This window comes from Rattus norvegicus, chromosome 6 (assembly GCF_036323735.1).
Source record: "Rattus norvegicus strain BN/NHsdMcwi chromosome 6, GRCr8, whole genome shotgun sequence".
Taxonomy (NCBI): Eukaryota; Metazoa; Chordata; class Mammalia; order Rodentia; family Muridae; genus Rattus; species Rattus norvegicus.
The window spans coordinates 110,988,142-111,005,758 of NC_086024.1; the positions used below are offsets into that span (position 1 = coordinate 110,988,142).

The 17,617-nt window shown below is 51.4% G+C and overlaps 1 protein-coding gene across 2 annotated transcripts in view; it reads left to right on the top strand.

Moving 5' to 3' along the window:
* Positions 1 to 785: 785 nt before the first annotated feature.
* Jdp2 (Jun dimerization protein 2) overlaps positions 786 to 17,617 on the top strand; it is a 44,466-nt gene continuing 27,634 nt past the window's right edge. The window contains exons 1-2 of one of the 2 annotated variants that reach the window (XM_008764734.4): positions 786 to 5,278; positions 14,241 to 14,473. In XM_008764734.4, the coding sequence (XP_008762956.1) occupies positions 4,864 to 5,278; positions 14,241 to 14,473 (648 nt within the window). In that variant the 5' untranslated portion in view covers positions 786 to 4,863. Of the gene's footprint in view, positions 5,279 to 5,449; positions 5,666 to 14,240; positions 14,474 to 17,617 lie in introns of those variants that run through there. The other variant, NM_053894.3, reaches the window with a different exon arrangement.

A 17,617-nucleotide genomic window follows, 5' to 3' on the forward strand; every position in this document is an offset into this window, starting at 1 on the left:
TACACATCTGAACTTTCTTTTCCTCTCTACGCTGGTTTCTTTCTGGGTCAGACTCTTGCTGTGTGATAGGAAAATGGCCACCAACGCCTGAAATCTCTATGCCTACAATGACAGTTTAAAGAAACCACTCTTTCTGAGCACCCATTTATCAGACTGGCTGCTTGTGTCACTCACGGACCTGTCCCTGAACCAATCTCTACAGTTTGGGATGTCAACTACTGCAACTGGACAGCTCAGGTCATAGCCTGAATTTGTTATTCTGGGGTTGCTATGATTCACAGTCCCTCAAAGAAACACTCCGAGGGAGGAGAGATTTGTTTTGGCCCACGGTTTCAGAGTTGCAGTATACTGTGGCGGGAAGATGCAGCAGTAACAGTGTGTGAGAGAGGCTGTTGACACCGCAACAGCTCTGGACACAGTGATCCAGGAAGAAGGCAGGGATAACACACTCCCAAGGCTCATCCCCAGCCTCTTCCTCTGCTAGCCTCATAATGGCACTACCAGCCGGAGATCAAGATTTCAAAAGGTGAGCCTGGAGGGCTTATGGGGGTGACAGGACGAAGATAACTCCATATCTTTAGGGATATACAATAGACGGATATTGCGATTAGCTTTATCTATATCAAGATATGCAAAAACAAACTTCTTGGGAGTCTAGGCGGGTTGTGTAAATGACTGAAAGCAGATGGGACTGTGTCAAACTAGGGCATTAACAGCTCAGGCCAAGGGAGCAGTTCGCAGTGGTTTCAATCCATCCTTGACCTAAGAGAGTGCATGCTGTGGTGGATATTACTTGGTCACTAATTCCTGGTTCTCTTTTCTGTGGACTTTGAAATCAAGAACCAACTTACTTTGGCCAAAGAAATGAAGCTTAAGTGATGAACTCCAAGAGGAGATGACAAAGCTGCTACCGCCTGGTTCTCTCTCCTCTCTTTGTTATGGTGCCTTGCTGACGGGAAGATCCAATACTACGCCCTCACCTACAGGATTGCCCTGGGCAATCACTGAGATCCAAGTTGTCTTGGGTGAGGGTTGTGGAACAGGTTCCTCCCAGATGAAAACATCACATCCTGCAGGGAAGAAGCTCCTTAAGCAGGAAGGTAAACAACTCCAAGGAGCTTCGGGGAGTCCTGAGAGTGACCAGATTCTCTAGGCCCCTCCTGCCAGAGGTAAGAAATACAAGCCCTCTGAGAACCACAGAGCAGAGATGCAAAGGCGACTGACTGAGACCACCCACCCCGGGCTGCCTTGAAGAAGAGAAACTAGCAGGTGCCTGGAGGAGGTTTAGACCAACTGAGGCAGCCGGAGAGGACCCTCTCCAACCTGCTGAGCTGCCTGCAGGCTGTGCGGTGTGTGTGCTCCAGGTTCCCCGCTTTTGTGCGAGGTCACCCATGCTGAAGTGGGCTTTGGTGATGCAGCTGTCTTTGAGTCATTTCTGCTCCTGTGAGTAACCTCGATAAAACTCATGGTTCACCAGGCTGGACTCTGGCGGTGTCTATTTTGGTCTGTCATGGCTTCCGTATCCGGGGTGAGTAGCTCAGTATGTTGCATCTCCCCAGGAAAAGTTTTGTCCTACAGCAGTGAGCAGCAACCTTTCTTTGTGTTACATTGGTGGATTGGTGATGCTTGCCCGCTTTCCCTCCCGGATGTACATCCAAAGTTGTCTGGCTTTGAGGTTTTTGGTTCTGAGATTTAACCTTTCATGGCTGCGCCATCTCTGCAGCCTTGGCTTGCTATTTTATTATTTTATTATTTTTGTTTTGTTTTGTTTTTCAAGACAGGATTTCTCTGTGTAGCTCTAGCTGTTCTGGAACTTGCTCTGTGGACCAGGCTGGCCCCGAACTCATAGAGATCCACCAAAGGCACGTGCCACCAGTTGGGATTGGTTTTGCTTTTTAAAGAGAAGGTAAACATAGAGAGTTTGAGTGAAATATTTGGTACATAGAGAAGAGAATGGGAAGAAGGAGGCAGAGGAAGAAAAGAAGGAGCAGAAAGAACTCAAGGGAGGTTTAACTGAGCAAACAATGCCTATGGTGAGGTGGGCAGCCCCGAGCCCCACAGTCCCATCTCATGCTGAGGGATCCGGACCGAACAAAAATGAAAACAGGAGAAAGCAGCTAAGTACAACATGGCTCCTCTCTCTGCTTCCTGATGTGCCCAGATGTGAACAAGACTCTGCTTCCACCGTGCCTCCCTTACCAAGATAATGACCACTATCCCCTGAGCCGTGAGACACAGTAACCCTTTCCTTCCTGACATATTTATCACAGCAATGGAAAACGGCAATACAAAGGCTGCTGCAGAAGCCAAGCATGGCTGCACACGACCCCTGACTTACAGTGACTTGATATACCATCATCTTTCAGCTTTGTGGTGGTGTTAACACCCCTTCATAAAACCGTTCTGTTTCTCCCCTTCAGAGCGGCAGTTGGTAAACTGCATGAATTATGAACACGTGGTGTATGTTTTGTGTTAGAACTCTTTGCCCAAAATACATGTTTTGAGCAGAGCTGAAGGTAGGCTGGGCTAAGCCCTGGTGTTTTGTAAGCCAGATGAATTAAATGCATCTCTGACGTATGGAATCTTCCGCTAGTGGTGGGTTTGCCACAGTGTAACTCCATCTTATGGGAAGAAGCATCAGCCGTTGAAAATGTTGGTGGATCCCATTTGAACGGAGACTGAAGCAGGGATCCTGCTTGGACTCCTACAGTGCCTATAGTTCCTGTCAGAGAATCTCCTCTCAGCTACACTTGACCTTGCTGCTCGTTTCTTGCTTTGAACTCATTCTTCCTAACCAGATGGGAGGTGGGAACAGGTGAGGAACCTCGTCCTTGTGCGCGTCACAGGTTACAGGCGTATAACAGACTTTCAGTAAATACGAAGCGTAAAGATGAGCCGACTGGCTGATTAGTCAGAACTACTGCTTCCTCTTTTAACGTTGGAGGGACAGTTCTGGGGAATTGCTTTACTTCATCAATTTACCCTTTCCTCTAGAGGAAGGGAGGCCAGCAGGCCTGGCTGGATGCAGGAACCTTGTCACCAGTATTCCAGTGGTTTCTCTCTATGGTTTTTTGCATTAATATTATTACCAGTAAACACCTTTGCTAAGGTAGTGTCTACTGGTTTCAGGTCAGCTTCTGGTAGCCTCTGTTCCTGGCCAATCCAGAAAACACCGAGTTTCATCCACTTTATCTGGGGTTTGTGATTATCTCTGAGTCAGCCCGCCAACCATGAATATGCATGGGAATGGGGACTTTTTTTTTTTTTAGCTGCAAGAGACAAGACACCTAAATTCAGACTGCCTTAGGCTAGAACATCAGTTCCCTAAAAGCCAGGGGTAGATCAGTTGCACCAGGCGACTGCAAGTCTGCACAAAGGAGCCAACTGTGGCCCTTCCTTCGGTCCCGCCCAGAAGCAATGACTACATAGAGAGGTCTGGTAGGAAACCATGTGGCTAGGAGAGAGGACTTGAGATGTTATTTGTATAGCATCCTCTATAAAACTGGGGAACAACTATATCAAAATGGGGGAGCCCAACAGATAGTATGGGGAGATGAGGGAATAAAGACCCCTGAGTGCCCCCACCCCAGTGCCTTCCCTGTAGCGTATTTAATTTGTGGAGGAAGTAAAGGCCAGCCAGGACTACTGCACCTAGCCACGATCCAAATTAGGCCCAGGAGAAGGCCAGCTTTAAGCACACATGTTAATTGTTAGGCCCTGCACAGTGATGAGTTTAGCTTTTTCAGAGTCCCAACAATGACACATGAAGTAATGCTTCCTCCGTTCAGTGTTTTCTTTCACATAAACATCCAGACCCTCATCTTAGGGGAGAAACATGATGTAAGCCAGTTTCCCAGTCTCCGGCTTTGATCTTTGTGTCGTTGTAAAGGTGTTGCTGGCTTTTCTGGGTTGCAGAGTCCTGTTCCACAGGACTTGCCACTGAGTTTGTGCTGTGTGTTCCTTTGGAGTCTCTCTTTTTTTTCTTTCATCAGTGTTGTGAGGGAAGTTGTGGATGCTGACCAGGAAGATGCACAGTGATGTCATTAGGGCTTGGTCTGTCTCTATCCATTCAATCTGCTCTCCCTTGCAGGAAGACATAAGGGTAAAATGGAGATTGATTCTTCCCTGCAGGGAGGCACACACGCACGTGGAGACCTGCTTGTCCCGCTTGGTACATGTACTTCCTTCCCTCCCTGTTGGTCTTTTGCTCTCAGCATTTGTACTCTATGAAGATACGAACTTTTTCTTTCACTTCCTTTCTTCTATGGGTGATGACCTGCTGTCTTTCTGAGAAGGAGGCCGAAGGTCACTGAGTGTCAACGTTGCCACTCCTTTCTGGTTTAAGCGGAAGGGGTCTCCGGGGCTGGTCACCCAAGGGTCTGGAGACGCGCGCTCGTGCGCGCACAAGCATGTGTGTGTGGGGTGTGTGTGTGTGTGTGTGTGTGTGTGTGTGTGTGTGTGCAAATATTTCTCAGATGCCACACACACATTTCTGCCTGAGGGTTTTGTGTACCAGCCTTTGAAGGACTGTCCTTTTCTCCGGAGTGTCCTTTACCATCTACCTCTGTAGGAGGTTGGGAGGAGGGCACAGAAGCTGGCCCTGGAATCCTTGAGGAAGAAGGCATTTGTAGGTCTTGCTGGCCGGCTCACTGCTGCATTCAGTCAAAGGAAGGCAAAAGGCTGCTGGAGTTGGGCAAAGAGCCCTGGGTCAAACTGGGCCGGCCACTGACAACAACGGTGGCCTCCGGGGTGCAGTTGCACTTCTGGATCTCAGTCCACTCACCGCATGGCCTCAGGACGCCAGGGCGCTTTGGTGGACAGGGGGTAGGGACTGAAGCTTCCAAACGCCTTAAACCCCCGCCCATGCTTCTTACGGAAAAACAAAACGGGCTTGCGAGATCCTGCAGCGTCCGAAGACACCACTGCGCGCAACGTCACCCTCGCTCTGGATTTGGGGGAGAGCGCACCGGACGGAGGAGGATGGTTCGGCGTGGGCTGAGCTGGAAGGGGTTCTCTGCTCATCCGGCCGCCGCCTTCGCGTCGCTGCCTCCCCGGCTGTGCAGCATTTTGGGGGTGGCGGCCGCGAGGCCGAGCAGGGGATGCGCTTACATAACCGCTCGCCGTGTCTTGCTGCCTCGCGCTCTCGGGAGCCGCGGGCGGGGCGCGCCGCCCGACCGCGATGCTGCCGGGACAAGCGCCGCAGGGCCCGGGCCGGTCCCGCAGGCGGAGGAGCGCGAGCATCGGCGGGAGGAGGGCGCCGGCGGCGGGGGAGGTGAAGGTCAGTGGGTGTGAAGCGCGCGATCCACACCCCCTCCTCTCGGTCCCCTCCTTCTCTTCCTCTCCGTCCCCCTCTGACGTGTGGAGCTGGCAGCTCGACCGGTTCCGCATTCCCGACCCCTCCCCGCCACTCAGGGCCCGCTATATAGCCGGGGCTGATGCAACCCGTCCCGCCGCCCGCCACAGCCTGCGGGAGGGACTCTCGGCGGCCGCGACGGGGGGCACTGGCGGCGGCGGGCGCTGCAGCGGCGGCGGCGGGGCTGGCGCCGCGGCGGCTCCCGGGCCGGGACGGGCCTGGGCAGCGGGCGGCAGCAGCGCGGAGAGGGCACGGCGCCTGCAGCAGGGTTCTGGGCCCGGGGCCGCCGCCTCCGCCAGCGGCTTCTGCACGGTGGGTGCACGGAGGGGGGAGGCGGGGCTGCGGGCACCTGGGGCGGCCACCCCCGTAGTAACTACCGCTGGGGCTCTCGCCATCCCAAGGCCGGAGCACTGTATTGGAGCGCTGCAGCCGCTGCCAACCCGTGGTTCCCCGGCTGGCCGGGCAGCCCTGTCTGTGGCCGGGACAGCGGGGACGCTCCCTCCTTGCTTTCCTTCCCCCAGTGCGTGTGCTGGGAGGTGCAGTGCACAGACGGCGGAGAGGGCGGGGTGAGCGGGAGAAAACTGTGTCGGGGACTGCGGGGATACTCGAGGGGGCATGCACACCCTAGACCTGCTGACAGGTCGCGCCCCAGCCTCTTCCGCAGCTCCGCAAGACCTGGAGGAGGGTATTGGGAAAGGCATCTAACCAACAGGGCTTCCTTCACTTAAGAGCATTGCTGCGGGCTCTGGTTGGGTTAAGAGGGAACCACGGGGTAGTCCCAAGTCCCCTTGGGATCCCATCTGGCACATCAGGTTACATAAGAAGGTAAGCAGGCTTCTTTAGGTAACCTGCCCAGTTTAGAAGGCACTCTTCTGTCCTTCTTATCCAAGAAGCCTAGACCTTCCATCTGGACTCCTGGACTCCGGAGTGGTAGAGACAGGCTTTGCCTGGGTATCTGGTGGAACTGGCAAACCTGGGAAACCTTGGCTCATTTGTAGAAGTGGATGGGCTATTTGGGGATAGAGGTGGAGAGGCGGGTGCAAGGAGGGAATCAATCGACCGTTTGAGTCGGCTCCAGGTAGAAGATTGTCCAGCCTTTGTGTGTTGGACTGGCACCTTCCAGGGGACTGTGGCACCTTCCAGAGGACTGTGGCACAGGTCTGTGTATTGTTAAATCTTGGGCCACTGTACCCAGGATCTTAATTCAGGCAGCATGAGAAACAGGCTCCCCACCACCGCTGGGTACCTGCTTGTCCCAAAGGCTGTTAGCAACAGTCTTCCCCCCCCCCCAACCCCCACGTCTCCCTTCCCCCGGGGCTTAAAAATCACCCCCTCTTGCTTTCATTGCTTTCCAGCAAATCTGGCTTCAGCTTGGATGGCAGACTTACCTTCCTGTGCAGGTTTCTAGGGGAGAGTTTAACCAGGGATCAGGTGTGAGCCAGTCTCTTGATTTTGCAGAAACCTGAGGTCCCGGGGATAGAAACAACTATTCTTGTGCCTCTGGGTGCTAGGGGTTTCGCTTTGCTTAAAGTAGTAGGGAGGATGGATTTCTCAAAGACTCTTCTGTTTCCCTTCCTCGTTGGCTTCAGTTCAGAGGAGCTCTAGAATCTTCCTGAAGAGCTGGACGCTTTGTGGTTTGAAAGGTTGCAGAAAGGACTGGGGGAGAAGGCCTCTGAATCTTTTGTCAATAAACTGGTTACTGTCATCTCCACGGGGATGGGTCTATCATGGTGACCGTGTCACTTAGGAAAAGCTTCCACACACGTCTCCCTTACTCAGCCACTAACAACTTTTGCAGCTACCAGGGAACTCCCCTGTGTCCCTGGTCTGTTTATGTCTCCCACCTGTTGGCAGCATGTCCTCTCTCCCACCTTTTCAACCTGCAGGACTAGGCCTCCTGGGCCTTAGTTTGTTATGGATTTACAACTGTTATTGCAATTCATAACCCTACTCCCTCTCGCCATCTCCCTAACTTCCTCTCTCTCTATCCACTCTGGAAAGGAAGAGGCCAGCACAGACACTAGGCTGGCCTGCCTTTTATTCATTCAGCTCCAGCTCTCCTTGACCCCTCTGACCCTCCAGGGCTGGGGACAACTCTGATTCTTTTCTTCAGCAAAATGCGGACTTTCTTTCCACGGCAGTGAATTATGCTTGAGACCCAAAATGTGAGGAAGAGAGAAGGAATAGCCATGCAAGGGTTTGTGTGTGAATGCCCCGGCAGGCAGGGGGAGAGCAGCAGGCATGCTATTTTTCCATTTTCCTTTAATTAAGGCTCTGTGGAGGTGTGTTTGAAAACAGAGGGTCTCCTATGCCTTTGAGGAGGGTGAGAACACTCTTTTGGCTGCGTCCCGGGCCATATGCAACGTATGGTGGCCAATGAAACTGGGTCTGGCTCCTTCTGATGCTTGTCTTGGCAGTCAGCTCCATGGCTTGTGTTACCAGCTCTCTGAGCTCAGGGGCTGCCAAGCTCAGCGTGTGTGTGTGTGTGTGTGTGTGTGTGTGTGTGTGTGTGTGTGTGTGTGTGGTTTGTTAAGACTTAGCAGAGACAAATGCCTAGGTGATCTAGGCTTGGAATTTCTAGTCTTTCTCTGCACTCGCTAGTGGCGGGAGGCCTGGCCAGAGCCCACCATTAAATCTGCATACAACCCATGGGGTTTGGTGGTAGGCCTTCATCTCTAAAACTTAGCTGGCCAGTGCCTCCTACACAATGGTGTCTATACCCTGTATTGTCCCCCCCCCCCAGGCACAGAGCTGAGGGGAGGCAGGAGAGGAGAGAGATAGCAGTAGGTCCTTCTTGGTTCCCAGTAGAACTCCCAGGGTTCTGGCAGAAAGGATTTGGTGTCATTTATTAAGCCTCTATGGGCAGAGGATAGAGCTGCATTTTCAGGCAGAGCTCTGTGGAAGACATCGTTCTGGTCTCCAGGGAAGAGCTGGAGTCTGTTGGGGAATCGTTCCAGCGTCTTCCATAGCTGGGACAGCTCTGCAGAGTCCATTCCTGCCAGCATACTGTGGCTTCTTCTGACCCCAGCTGCCTCTCTCCATCTCCTCATGAGTACCCGGGGAGTAATCCCTAATGACCAGCCAAAGAGGTAAAAGAACCTGGCACTCTGCTTTTGGATCAGGGCCAGAGCCCTAGCCAGTCAGTGGAGCCCATGGCCAACAGTGTGTTGTGTGCCGGTGCACTCTGACCTGGGATTTTCAGGACGCTTTAGGAGAAACTGAGGAAGCTGCAGGTGTCAGGCTTCCTTCCTGTCCTGTCATAGCCAGCAGGCAGCGGTGACTCAGCACCTTTCCTTTCTGTCCTGTAGTTTACTGTCAGCATTTGATATGGCTCTGCCTTCTTGGGACTTAGCACTGGGAAGGAGAGCAGGGAATCCTAAGAGGAGACTGTGACTCTGGAAAGAGAGACCATTGCTAGATAGGAACGATCTAGAGGTTGTCTTGAGGGGGGTCATCTGGTACTGGCACCTTCGCAGGAAGGAAGGAAGACCACTACCCTGACTTCCACCCATCAAGTAAAAGGTGGTTCCATATGCTGTGTGATAACTAAGTACTTTAATTTTCTCTGCTGCCTTACAAGGCAAATGATGTCACTACCACTTTATAGTGGTGAAAGTGATACATAGAGAAGGCAGAGAGCTGTACTGGGTCACACAGAGAGCAAAGTTTCACACTCAGCCATCCGGCTCCATTGATTCCCTCTCGCCCGCCTGTAGAGTTCAAGGCAGCCTTTGCAAGAGCAGCATTTGTGGTTTGGGTTCCTGTCATCCAGGCGCCTTCTCCGCCCTTTGCTCCTTGCCCTCTGGGTCTCTTTGGTTTCAGAGGCTGTTTGGCAGTGCCGTTCAGATCGCCGGAAATAAATCACCGCCTGATTTTTGTGGCTCCAAGGAGACGCTTGGCGTCACTTGCTAGCTGTGTGACTTTGACCAAATTCTCTAACCCCACCATATCTCGCTCCCTCCGAGATTCCTAACTTTTGGTCCTGTACTTGGTGGTCACTGGCCTGCCACCTTTCTGTCCCCCTTCCATGGGGTCCTACTCTACCTCTCCTCCCTTCTGGGAATCTTCCAGAATCCAGCTCCCAAGTCACCCGATTCTGGATCATTGCTCCCTGCCGGTGACTTGGGCTCCACTCTTGCTCCTGGGATTACAGGTGTACCCTCACTCACTGTCTGCTCTGTTCTCTTCTCCCAGCCTGGAGTCTCAGACCTGAGGTCATCTTGCACACTATCTGCACACCGTTCGTTCTCTTGGCCAGCCCAGGCTGCCTGCTTATCCAGAGAGTCCAGTCTTAAGGGACCCAGGGAGTTCACATTTTTTTGGGGGGTGTTCTAGAAGTCCTCTGCTCCTCTCCTCTAGTCCTTTTCATTATTTTTGTTATTCTGGATGGAGATGCTGATTGTTTAAGGAGAGACCTTTCCGAATGCAGCTTGCCAGAGTCAAACCACGACGTACAGGCACGCGGAAAGGCGTGGGGTATTATTGTATTGCTTTCCATATGATAAATGAGAACAGGGGCGGAGAAGCCGAGTAAATCACTACCACCTTCATTCTCTCGAGTGGAAGAGCTCTTTGTGTTCGTATCTGCCACTGGGTATTTTTGGCCTGGAAAAGCTTTGTGGCTTTTTATTCTGCACACCCAACACAGCGCCCAACTGTGTTCTTCCAAGTCCCCGAGGAAGTCAGCACAGACATATAAATACCAGATACCTCCTCCACTTCTTTCCCCTTGAGCCCATCTGGCCCATTTTCTTCAAGCTGGCTTTCAGGGGGCTGTGTAAGCTTTCCCGTCGACTTAGTGCTACAACAACCAAGGAGGGTCCCCGCGACTTCTTGAGCTTTTGCTAAAAGTCTTCTTTATACTAGGTTTTGGGCATCTCCCAGGTTTTCCTTTTGCCTTTTTCTGTTCTTTTTAACATAATTTTGGGTTTGCGTACAGAATAGCGGGTGATGCCTTGATACATACCAGCCTTGGCTTCTTTTCCTCCTCTCACTTTCAATTTATCCCTAGTGTCACAAATCTCCAAAGTCACTTTGGGTTTGATCCTGTATTTTGAGGCAAAACACAGACACTCAAATGGGGCATTTTGCCTGTGCCGGGAGCTTGGTTTATACTCACGATCCTAGCTACTCACGGAGACATGGAGGGTGTGTGTCTGCACTGCAGACGGCCTAGGCCCTGAAGGGAAGGAAAACGAAGGTTTTTCTTCCCCAGCATCCAGCACATACTTCTTTCCCTCTAAATCGCTTCCGTCTGGACCAGGCTCAGTGGATGACTTGGCCTCATGTCATCTTTCCTGTGTCTTCGCTGAAGTGGGAAATTCCTCCTCGCTATAAAGAGTTCCTTCCATGTCCAACCCCTTCTGCTCTTATAGATTTCCTAAATCCCATGGAATTGTCTTCTATTCCAAAACACCAGAGCTGCCTTTTGACCTCAGATGGCCAACCGGTGGCTTTGCAGTTAATGAGTTCCCATTTTGCTGCAGCACCTCAGTCCTCCTCCCTCCCCCTTGCCTCCCCAGACAGCTGAGATGACTTCTCCCTGGTGAATGTCAGTGCTGAGGCTGTCTCCCAGGAATGGCATGTATTAAGGACTTTGTGGTTTGCCTCTGAGCAGTTAGGGGCTTCCAAGTAGGGGGGAGGAGAGCTTGAGTTTTGCGTCTACAAAGCTTGGGTCTCCTGGTCAAAATTTGTCTTTCGGATGGATTCATAGGAGAATGGCAAGAATTTGGGGGGCAGCTCTTCCCAGGGGTGGCTTCTTCAGTAGCAGAGAAGTCACTATTTGTTGGGAGCGTGTGTTAGTGTCTCATGTATATCGTCTGTATGAACAGAAACAGAAGCTGCGAACAGAGCCCACTGTTCTGGGAACAGAAGGAGGGCTGGCTTCCATCTCGAAGGGATAGCTGAGGCAAGAAAGCGTCAAAGCCCTTGGGGCTTTCTCTCTCTTGGGCTCTTCTACGGGAATGAATGGCCCTGAGGGGAAACCGTGGCTTGACAGAGAACCCAGAAGATTCCATCCCCTATGTCCTAAAGTCCGCTGCCATGAATTTGCTGTTGTTCCTCTAGCTACACAGTCACTCACTCAACAAGACTTCCTTCATTGTTTCTTGGCTGCCAGAAATGATAGTGGCAGGGGGGTTGCATGTAACAGCCAGCCATGACCTGTTTCCAGGTGGTAGAATAGCTGGGCACTGGTCTAGCTTTGTCATAAAGGAGGAAGACCTGGTACCTGCCCCTTCCCTGTTCTTTTAGGGAGATGACGGCTTGCCTAAGGGTGCCTTGGATGCCTCCTTCAGTTCTAGCTTCTGAGCCTCTACATCGCAGACCCCTCTCTGTCACTGGATACCATCTTGGGGCTAAAGTGCCTCATGTGGGAGAAGCCTCAGGCTTGTTTCATGTGGGCTTCTCCTACTTAAACTGCTTTGGTGTTATTAGGGGAGACTTCTTAGAATTGGGTCTCCATAGGAAACAGAGCGTCCTCTACTATGGCTCCTACATGAACGTTTGTTCCTGGGAGACACTGCCTTCTACTGAAGGCATTAACGCCTCCTGAACCTCTTAAGGAGAAATAAAAAAGTCAGGGTCCTAAAACTAGGGAGCAGAGTCTGGTCTTGGTTTTGCCCTCATCTGGCTGTGTGACCTTGGGCGTCGTTTAGTGTCTCCGAGCTTCAGTCTCATTGTGCAAAATGGGGATGTGGTTTAGACCAGTTCAGGGCCTTCTCTTCATCTCTGAGACTGACCCTCAATGTGAATGAGTCTCAGATTCTTTTCTGAGGTGGCCCAGGGCACACTGGGTTCTTGGGGGGTGGGGAGAGGGTGTGTTGTACCCAGGGAGCTGAGGGACAAGATGTTGAGGTTTATTAGGTGAAGCTCAGATAAAAGAATCTGGGTACAAATACCAACCTGGATACAAGGGAAGGACTCTGTGTAGATGAGTTGATGGACAGAGGCCATGTGGGTTCTGAGAGAATGATCAACCTACCATGTGAGCCTTTATTGGTGGTTCTCAACCCGTGGGTCATAACTCCCTTGCACACAGGTTATATACCAGTATTTACATTACAATTCATAACAGTAGCAAAATTCCTGCTATGAAGTACCAACGAAGATTTCATGGTTGGGGTCACCACAACATGGTAAACTGTGTTGAAGGGTCGCAGCACTAGGAAGGTTGAGAACCACTGACTTAGATTAAGTAACATTCCTTAGAGTCTGTAGTTTGAAGGTGCCAATCACTTGTGTGCTTTTAAGAACCAAGCCCAGGGGACTTGAGAGGCTCAGCGATTAAAAGCACTGGCTTCTCTTCCAGAGGACCTGGATTTGAATCCTAGCATCTCCATGGCAGCTCACAACTGTCTGTAACCCCAGCTCCAAGGGATCTGACACTTAGTTCTGGCCTTCAAGGGCACCATGCCCACACAGTGCACAGACACACATGCAGGCAAGACACTTTTACACATCAAGTAAAATAAAAAAATAAAAATAAGGAGGCCCCAAACTTAGGAAAGCAGACTCTACCTGCAGAAGTTAAATGTACTCTGTATTCATGGATCTAAGGCTTCCAGATGTACTCTTGCCTTCACTCTAGAGCTGAGAAATTGTGTGAGGACGGGGTAGGTCTCTCTCCGGGGTCACTTACGAAGGAGTAGAAACATCATGGCCTTATGAGTACTTGAACTCTGACAGCTGAGAAGCCTGGCCCAGCAGACGTCCAGCTCCCCGTCCTTACCTATGTGTCCTCCACAAAAAGACAGATGGATACGGAACACATGTTCATCAATTGCCCACCCACCTTGATTTCTGAGACTGTAAAGATCGGATTTTATGGACTTGGGCAGACTGGTGGGGAGAAGGAGAAATTATTTCCCTTACAGCACTGGAATGTATGAATGGTTTTGTTTTAGAATGTTCCGTACAAGGCTGCTTCAAGGCTGTGAACCTTTGACATCTATGCTGTAGTGCCTGCTGGCTCCTGAGAGCTGGTCAGTAATTGGATGGGTGAAAGGATTATAAGTGGATGGATGGATGGAAGACTAGATATATCTGCATTTATTGACAGACAGACTTCTTCCTTCCTATCCATGCCTGGAAATGACTGTCTTACCCGTGAGATTCCCTCAGTAAAGGGAAGGAAGAAATAAGAATTCCCTAGGCGTTCATCCCCATTTTATATCCTTTCAAGTTTGCTTCTATCTTTTCTTGTATGGGCTCTGAGGATAGAGAGTTCCTGAAGGAAATTTCTGGTGGTGCCTGGAGAAAGTACATGCAAATTAATTCTGTCTTCTTTACCCCAGACTCTTCCTTGGGCTTCAGACACATACACAGTCACCTTTAACTTTGCTTAGGTTCATCTTGTATTCATGCTGTCTTAACGAGTGTGCAGAGCAGGATGTGTGATTTGAGGGGAGGCACCACGCCAGACCAAAAATAGCTGCCTCTTGAACAGGTGTGAAGGTGCTTCAGATTCCATGGCTATGCTCTGTCTCTCCAGAGGCTGCCACTGCTCTTTAAATCCAGCTCACCAGCTTTAACTGTGCAGCATCTCAAGGAGATCTTTCTGTCTTGCAAGGGATTCTGGCCAGGTTTGGTGAGGTGGGTGGGAAGACTACAAGCAGTCTGGGACCAAGCCAGGGCCGGATAGATGTTGCCCACAGTTGGTCTAAGGATTGCCTTTAGGAAGGGCCAACTCTCCTGCACACCAGAGATGGATGGCCTTAGTGTGAGTCAATTGGCTGAGTTTCCTAGCATCACAGGGACTTGGAGCTTCCAGGCAGGAAGAGCAGGAGGAGAAAGGATTCGGGGGAACCCCAGTGAGAGAAACGATGGGCCTTGGCAGCTCACAGAACCTTTTCTCCTCAAGCTAACCTTCCCATCCTGCTTTCTCCAGCCCCTCCAGGCCGGCCTGCCACTCCTCCTGCTATGATGCCTGGGCAGATCCCAGACCCTTCAGTGACCGCAGGCTCTCTGCCAGGGCTCGGCCCCCTCACCGGACTTCCCAGCTCTGCTCTGACCACAGAGGAGCTGAAATACGCTGACATCCGCAACATTGGGGCGATGATTGCGCCCTTGCACTTCCTGGAGGTGAAACTGGGCAAGAGGCCCCAACCCGTGAAGAGTGAGGTGAGACCTTTGTTCTCCAGACAAAGCCTGTGTTTCCAGGTTTGCTTCTAAACACACCTTGGACCCTTGGCCTTGCTCTTTAATGTGTGGTCTGAGAACGAGCAGGAGAGACGGGGGGCTCAGGCTTTACCCCAGCCATGCTGTGTCAGAACCTGTATTGCTTTGGGGGTTTCATGCGTGCATTCAAGTGAGAGCTGCACTGGGCTAGAGCAGGAGGGCTTACTGTGCCTGTGGGTCTAGGAGGTGAGAGGAGAGTGATATTTCTGAATGTGAATACTATTTCAGCAGTCTCTCTGGGGTGCTGGGAGGACCAACAGAGGTCATGGAGATGTGTATGTGTTTTGAAAAGCATCAGGAGGATTGAATTCTTTATAAAATCACTGGTTATATCACATCTGCCCTTTTTGGAGCTGAACAAGGGACTTTAGGAAGAGGATGGTGTGGCCTTCCTCTTTACCATGCAAAGATGGGTGTGGTTTCAGTCCCCAGCACCATGTGCATGAGATGAGATTTGCTGAGGACTGACTTATGGAGCACCCCATCCTGAGGTCTCCTGCGCCTGCTACTCTCAGGACCGCACTGTGTCAGGGTAGCTGTTCCCCCGTGACTAGTGAGAGGCAGCAGTCCCTAGCATGGGTACCAGTGTACCAGTGTAGGCATTTACCCAGAGGCCTACCCTGGTCAGGGCTTCTACAGAGCTATTTCCTCCAAAAGCTACCACCTGGAAGGAGCCAGGGATAGGAGGTAAAGAAAGCTGGAGAAGCTAGAATGGGCTGGGAGTAGGCAGTGGCTGTGTGTGTTTTGTGTGTGTGTGTGTGTGTGTGTGTGTGTGTGTGTGTGTGTGTGTGTGTGTGTGTGTGTTCTAGCCTGTGGAAACTCAGAGCTTGAAAGACTGGAACTGGAAACTATGGAGATGGGGGCTTCTGGATGGAGAAGGTGTCAGGCTGCACACTGTGTGCATTTACTGACCTTTGATCTCTCTGCTCCCTTTCTTGGTGTGAGTACCATGCAAGCTACTGAGAAAGGTTTCTAAGGGCTTGCCCTGTTAGCAAGCTCTCTCTTTGCACACTGGATTTGGCTTTCAGATGTGTTTGGCTTGGCCTGCTTGGTGTTTTAAAAGCAACCCAAACTGATATTTCACTTAAATTTGTTAACAACAACAACAAAAAAAAAATTAGAAAATCTGGTCACACGCTGCTTCCACCAGGCATCACAAAGACCAAACGAATAGAGAGAGTTGTCTTCCCCTTCTGCTTTTTGGGAGAGAGTTTCTTTGTATAGACCCAGCTGTCCCAGAACTCACTCCATAGACCAGGCTGGCCTTGAACTCACAGAGATCCTCCTGCCTCCTCCCACCCCTAACCCTCCCATCCCAAGCCCAGGATTAAAGGCCTGTGCCACCACCATCTAGCTCACTCTTATTTATTGTGGACACTGAGGCCTCCCCACAGGGCCCACAAGGCTGCTTTTCCTGTTGGGGTCACCTATCCTCCCACTCGCCGTCTTCATTCCCCTTTACTGCATGGTCCCTGCTGGAGCCTCTGGGCTTGAGATGCATGGATTAAAGACATCAGAGGTGTCTCCTAAAGACTCTGGATTCTAACGTGGGAATTGACTGACTATTCCTCAGTTCACTGTCAGTGGATGTGCTATTAATAGAACCTGTGTAATGGAAGACCCTGTCTTTTGGCCCTCGGTTCCTCACCTTCCTAGGCCCATTGCCGGAAAGTGGTGCTTTCCGGATGGTCCTGTTATGAGAGTTGCTAACTGAACTTTGAGGCCATGATGAAACCAGCAGCCTCTGGTGAGCCTTGTCCCCACCATGACCTGACTGGGGAGCAATATGTTCCACTTGTCGTCTCCCCCAAAGGCCTTGGGGGAGCTTCCTTTTTTTTTGGAGGAAAAAACCCATTTCGGAGTAGGATATTTTTACATTTCACAGCCACCCCCAGACTGGTGGCATATGCCCTGTACCTGAGAGTGACGCTCTGTCCTCACAGGCACCCACAGACGTGTACCATCCAGGCCGTGAAGATGACAGGCTGTTTTTAGGGTATATTTGCATGTCCCCTCTCTCACTGTCAGGCTGCAGCATTGTGGGAGCAGAGAGGCAGTTGGACCTGCTGACTTGTGCCTCCCAGGAGAAGGCCAGCCGTGCCTCTAGAACGTACTTCCAGATGTTCCCTAGGTCACACAGAAGGGTTAGGAGCCCTTTCTTGGAGCTGGTGGAGAACCTCGCAGCTGACGAAGCTCTGCGGAAGACCTGTTTGTATATGGCAAACATCCGTTGTGGGTTTTCCCATTGGCATCTGAGGCTAGTACAACTTTGTGCAGTAATGCTAAGTCACCAGCTCACATTCGTGGACCGGGCCAAGGCCCTGTGCGGAGTTCTTACCACACTTGATCTTTCATTCCCTAGCTAGTCATGTGACCATGTCCTCCCCATAACAGAAGAGGAATTTGAGGTCTAGGATGGAGGTGAAGTGACTTAGCTCATGCTCAGCCAGAGGCATGCCAAGTCCTGGACATGGTGGCTAAGCAGTGGCCATCCCAATTCCATCTCCCTTGCCCTGAGTCAGGCAGCAGGCATAGTCATTTGTGAGGCTCCCCCCTTTGCCTCACAGGCGTCTGTCCTCCCCCCTCGGCCTTCTGTGTATCATTGGGTGTAGATGTCGGTGCTATCGTGTCACGGCTTGTGTGCAGAGGTGAGAGGGCAACCTCAGCCCTCCACAGTCCGTCTTGAAACAGGGTCTCTGTTGTTTTTCACTGCGTGTGTCAGGCTAGCTGGCTCAGAGGCTTTGGGAGATCCTCCAGTCTCCAGGAGGATGCTCAGCCTATGTGTCCAGATTTTACAAGAACTGGAGGGATTCCGTGTCAGGCCCTCAGACTTGTACAAAGTTCTCTTGCCCACCGAGCCTGCTCCGCGGCCCCGAAGTCACGATTGTCATTATAGTTGTTACAGGTGAGGTCTACTAGGCTGGATGACAGCCAAGGTCACCTGCTAGGAGAACAAATAAGCAATGTGACTCTGGAACCAACGGGTTTAACCTTACACAGTGATGTTTGTTCCCTTGTCCCGTGTTTCTGCCCAGGCTTCTAACTGAGCCCTTTTTTTACTTGAGGACCCCAGATACACTAAACCCT